The sequence below is a fragment of the Pan troglodytes genome, chromosome 6 (assembly GCF_028858775.2).
Source record: "Pan troglodytes isolate AG18354 chromosome 6, NHGRI_mPanTro3-v2.0_pri, whole genome shotgun sequence".
Classification (NCBI taxonomy): domain Eukaryota; kingdom Metazoa; phylum Chordata; class Mammalia; order Primates; family Hominidae; genus Pan; species Pan troglodytes.
In genome coordinates this window covers 99,622,729-99,628,728 of record NC_072404.2, presented here as the reverse complement: position 1 = coordinate 99,628,728, position 6,000 = coordinate 99,622,729, and the positions used below count along the sequence as shown (strand labels likewise).

At 38.6% G+C, this 6,000-nt stretch overlaps 1 protein-coding gene across 1 annotated transcript in view; it reads right to left on the bottom strand.

The window, feature by feature from the left end:
- Positions 1-682: 682 nt before the first annotated feature.
- Positions 683-6,000, bottom strand: part of STEAP2 (STEAP2 metalloreductase) — a 31,639-nt gene continuing 26,321 nt past the window's right edge. The window contains exon 6 of the mRNA XM_016945220.4: positions 683-919. Coding sequence (XP_016800709.4) covers positions 897-919 — 23 coding nt within the window. The 3' untranslated portion in view covers positions 683-896. The remainder of the gene's footprint in view (positions 920-6,000) is intronic.

Sequence of the window (6,000 nt, the reverse complement as noted above, 5' to 3'; positions counted from 1 at the left end):
TTTTTCTCTAGCTGTTAAATAAGAACTGCCCTCGACATAAGCAATATTGAAATAATTGCAGCTCATCCATGGCCAGATGTTGACTAACAAGACCCTCCTGTTCCACAAGTCATAACTGCAGGTTTGATTGGACAAGGGACTGATTCAGTAACTTTCCCCTGATAAAAGACCACCCACTATGGACTGGTTCTGGCAGGTTTACAGAGACTGAGCACTAGTACATTCATGTCTCTGCTTCTCCTTTTGATGTATAGGGACTGTAATGCATTTAAATGTTAAGTTTCCACTCCACAGTGAGCATGGGATGCATGTCACATGCATGTTTATTCAGCACCCCTCTTAGTGAAGATTCACAGCTCTTCTTACAATCTGTTGAATATGTCTGTTTAGCCAACTCATTCAGCATAAAGCTTCTGCTCCAACTCCACCTCCTTCAAAGTGCCTGTTGACTGTCTCTGTGGGAGCCTGGGCTTCCCAGCCTGCAGAATGGCCAGCCTGCAGGTTGTAACTCATTATAAGAAACAAAGTCTCCTTTCTAAATTTATAGATCTTATGATTTTTCAGTTGACATGTTGTTGCCTATCCATTGTAGACTGAATAATAATACAAGAAGGGTCAAGACTATAATGGAAAGCTTCTCATGATGATCATCAGTATAATTTAATAACTCAAACACCATAACTGAAAATTTAAAAAACTCTAACTCTTTTAATCTGTTTTTTTAAACTTTCAAAAATTATTCAAGATTTAAACGTGCATTTTTGTATCTTCCATAGAATTTATGAATTTAAAATTACATATAAATTCAATGAAAATAAATATTACTTCACTTCTCAGAGCTTCTCTCCTCATTTCTAGAATGAGGTTGATAAGTGATTTTGAAGGTTCCTTCTGCCTCAGACGTTGAATATTTCTGGCCCTAAAAGAAAAATGGGAACACTAGATTAGGACTGGCAGCATTTGATTGTAAATCCTAGCCGAAGAGACCAAGTTTTGTTGAGAGTAATGAGCATTTCTAGCACCTGTTTCCACACTTCTAGTCATTCTTCCGCTTTTCTCATCCTCAGCCTTCTGAAACTGTGAGATCACCAACACTTGGGGTCAAAGTCTATTAACACTTTTCAGTTCTCATCCTGTTGTACTAGTCTGTAGTATTTTACACTGTTGACCCCTCTCCTCTTTTTACAACCCCCTTGCCTAGGCTTCCACATTCTTTTTGTTTTTCTTTCATCTCTACAGCTACTCATTGGTATCTTTATGGGCCCAGCATGCTTCTGCTGCACCACTCTGCTGCCTAGCTACTGATAGATATCTTTAGAACCACTCTTAGGCCTTATTACATCTAGAGGGCAGTTTAGTAGGTCTAAGGTTGCTTCCACCTAGGGAAAGTGCAAAGCATGTTAAGTGTTTTATTCATATGACTTAAATTGCTGTTACACAGTCCAAGTAAACCACATCAAAAGGAGACTGAAACTACTTGGATGAATACAATGGAATCCTGTGGAATGGCACCCCAAACCAAGATGGTGGCAGAGAGCTGACAATTGGATTATTTGCATATCCTTTATGTGGTCATCCTAGCATCTCAGGATCAGGAAAGATGAAGAGGAGGGAGGGGAAAGGAAAAATTTCCACTTAAAGTAGAGCTTGCCTAGGAGACATCAACTGACTCTTGTATTTTAACACCACAGGCTGAAGCTGATAAGGGTCTTTAAGCCTCAGTAACCTTAGACAGGCACCTTCCTCACTGGACCTAACTGAAGAGACTTTCCTGACTAGTGAACAATGGGATATTTATTTTATTTAACCAACGGTGTAGAGACCTATATATTCATTCTGCCCTATATCCAGAGTGCCAGTTTCCAATGCTTAATTAGCATAAGCCCCATAAGCTCCCCACTTCTAACATTTAAAACCCCTGACTTTCCCTCCTCAGTGAAATTCTTTATGGAGTAAGTTCTCTTGCTTGGCAAGTTAATAGACTCAGATTTGTAATTTTTTTTTTCTAGCTCTAACGGTATTTGTTTTACTCATGGACAGGTGAGAAGGACAAGGGTAGAGGAGTCTTCAAACACCCCACAGCCAGCCATCTTGGGTGAATTACTGCAGTTTTCGAAAGGTGCCAGCAGGTTTCCTCCCGCATAACATTTGTATTATGTTGTACATGCCACCGTCTTCAGATGGCTAATCCCTATGAAATTCAGTTCACATGACATTTTCTAGGAAACCTTTACATCCTTTGCTGTGTTGGGTGCAACCTTGTCTGTCATTCTGTTTTTGTACTCATCACATACTTAATGGTATCAACTGGTTCAGCAATTGGACCCCTTCCTACTGTACTGAGATTCTTGAGAGTCACTTTGATATGCACCCCAGACCCTCAGCATACTGTCTAGAGCAGTAGTTTTCTAAACCTAATGTGTATCAGAATCATCTGGAGAAATAGTTAAAACAGAATCTCAAGCCCTACCTGCAGAGTCTCTGCTTCAGTGAGTCTGGGTGAGGCCCAAGGATATGTGCTTTTAACCAGTTCCCAGACAATGTTGATGCTATTGGTCTGGAGAACATACTTTGGGACTTCCTGGTCCATATCATACTAGTTACTCAAAAAATGTTCATTAAAAGATTTCAAGGATTATAAATTACTTTTTATTTTGATTTGAAGCCAAATTAAAGCATTTTGTAAGTTATCCAAAGTAAGGTAAATACTCCAGGTCCTTGCTACTCAAAATGGGGTCCTTGGGCTACTTGCACCGGCATTACTAGGGACTCTGTTAGGAATGGAGACTCTCTTGCTGCCTGGTGGACCTACTGACTCAGAATCTCCATTCTGAGATTCTGATCTCTCAAGATCCTCAGCCTCACATCAAAATTTGAGAAGCACTGCTCGTGTGTGTGTGTGTATGTTTATGTGTGTTGTCATTATTATTGCTTTGGAGTAGTTTTAACAGCATCCATAAAACTGGTTTTCACTAATTATTCCATTCGTGGATTTTCCAAGTCCTTTGTTCCCAAATAATAGTGGGTTTACTTTTCTTCTTGGTAAGTGCACAAAGATTAAGCTTCATAAAAGCTTTAACTTTATATTTGGTATGTTGACTTAATTTTAATCATTATTTAGTGATTCTTCTGTTATGACACAAAAACACAGAAGGGTGAAAGGGTGAAATGACTACTGAAGGAGTAAATTATTTCAGCAAAAAGATAAATAGCAGAGAAACATGAGAAATGAGTTATACCTACAGAATAGAAATGCTTGAATGTGGTAACAATTCTGCAGAATTTAATATCTCTGTTAAGTTACAAATTGCAATTTCTTAGTAGCACCTGTAGACTTAAAGATTAACTAGTAGTTTTAATAATATATTGACTTACAAGTTTTACTTTTAAAAGTAACAAAGCTAAAAATGTTTTAAAATAAATATATTGCAAATTGTGGTTCTATTTTCCTTCTGACTTTTTCTTGTTTGTACTCTGCCTAATTAGCAATGTTTAGTAAAATTATAATTACTTCTAATCATATGAATAATTATATATTCTTGAATTAAGAATATGTCTAATAAGTATTTGAGACTATATATGAATTTTATAGCCTCTAATGCCAGATGTTGTAAATGTGCAAGCAAATGTTATTCCTTTCTGAATTAGAGTAATTTATTTTAAATAAAGAATGTTTATAGCACATATGAAATCTAGTCATAGTTTTTAGTAGGTTAGCTTTAGGGAAATTCTGTAAGAGAAGAAATGCATACGAAACCAGAATTTATTATACTTAATTTTTTTTTTTTTTGAGACAGGGTCTCACTCTGTCACCCAGGCTGGGGTGCAGTGGCATGATCTCTGCTCACTGCAGCCCTGACCTCCCTGGGCTCAGGTGATCCTCCCACCTCCCACCTCCCACCTTAGCCTCGCGAGCAGCTGGAACTACAAGTGTGTGCCACCGTGTCTGGCTAATTTTTGTTATTTTTTGTAGAGATGGGGTTTCACCATATTGCCCAGGTTGGTCTTGAACTCCTGGGTTCAAACGATCTGCCCACTTTGGCCTCCCAAAGTGCTAGGATCACAGGCGTGAGCCACCGCTCCCAGCCTATACTTCACTGTTTTAAAAAACTTTTTCAGGTTGACAGCACAGAAACAAAGCCTAAAAACAAAACAAAAGTAATTACCTCTTTCCAACAGAATCATTAATGTACATTTGGGAAGAATAAGCACGTGGAACAGAAAACGAAAGTAAAAGAATAGTCACCCCTAAAGTCAACCATTCTAATGAAAAATATACTAACAATAACCCAAACTGCAAGTGATTTTTAAGTAGGAAGCTGCAGGAACTACTCGTGTTTAGTGGAAAAGTAAACAAATTGAAAGTAAAAAAAATTAAAAGAAGAATTTATAAAGCGCTACTTTTACCCAAAGCTTCAGTTCCATGACATGGGAATAATTATATGAAAAAAAATGTTCCCGAGATTTTAGAACAACTATTTATTGTGTTTAAATGGTGGGTAGTTATAGTGCAATAACCCCAGGATAGAACTGTCTTTGTTGTGGAGCAAGATTAATCAGACAAGTTTGTTCCAATGACATTAATTATTTGAGTTCTATATCTAAATTGACTTGTTTTGATTCTATGAACCTTGTATTAGTTTTTGAAGACTGCTGTAACAAATACCACAGACTGGGTGGCTTTAACAACAGAAATTTATTTTGTTACAGTTCTGGAGGCTAGAAGTTGAAGACTAAGGTGTTGGCAGGATTGGTTTCATCTTGAGGCATCTCTCCTTGGCATGCCGTCTTCTCCCTTTTACTTCACGTGGTCTTCCCTCTGTGCATGCCTGATTCCTAATCTCCTCTTCTTATGAGGACACCAGTCATACTGGATTAGGGCCCAACTGTATGACCTCACTTTACCTCTTTAAAGATCCTATCTCCAAATACATTCTGAGGTAGTGTGGGAGTTAGGATTTCAATGTATCAATTTTGAGGAAACACAGTTCAGCCCATAACAGATCCCAGTATCTTTTGAATTATAACTTCAATTCTTATAAACAGCAGATTCAAGAATAAAGTATGTTTAATCAAGGCACAAATGGTATTCTCGCCTACAGGACACTGATATTTCACACAGTAGTGCTGAGTTACTATTTTGATTTAACAGTGTATGACTGTACATTTGATCAATGTGAATCTGCCCCTGAGGGGTTTTTCTACTCTCAGGGGTCTCAACAAATCTGGATTTTGAGTCTGCAGGGTCCTGTGCCTGACTTTCTCAAAGTCATCATTTGTCTCTTGTTTCACTTCCCATTAGAAGAATCCACTACCAAAAGTACTGTACTAGTCTAGGTTCCCCAAGCCTGCCATAAACAAACAACACCAACACTCACCTGCTGCCACTCTATGGGGAGTACTATCTCTGAGAAACAGAAGTGAGGAAAAACATGGAAGTGAGGCAGTAGGAGAAGGGAACACAAACACAGGTGTTAGTGAGCTTTTCATAGCTTTGCAACAAGTGCAGTTAATTGCTCGGTCTTTGAGGATATTTTCATGAAGGTCTTATGAATTATTGCACTTTAGAACAGCCTATCTGGGGGAAAGGAAGGGAGAATTTATCTACTAGCTTCATTTTGTGCTGTACCTCCTTGATCAAAGTTCACTCCTTAAGTAGGGTTGCCAGATTTAGAAAAATTTTAAAAAGCCCATGCTTATAATAAAAAGTAATTTATTGTTTGTCTGCAATTCAAATTTAACTGAGAGTCCTGTATTTTACCTGACAATCCTCCTCTCAGGATATTAGCACCTAAGCATTTCCAGGCAGCAGCTGGGGAAGCCAGAACCTCCACAGACAGATCTGGTGCACAGGCACAAAGGTCAGTTACTCCTTGTCAGTGGCACAGTGTACAGGACTCCTCAACATATAGCAGTGTGGTGGTGGTGGTAGTGGCAGCAGCAGCAGAAACTCTTTAGGACAACAGGGTAGCGCTAGGCCACTGGCCAGGAGGCAAGGCA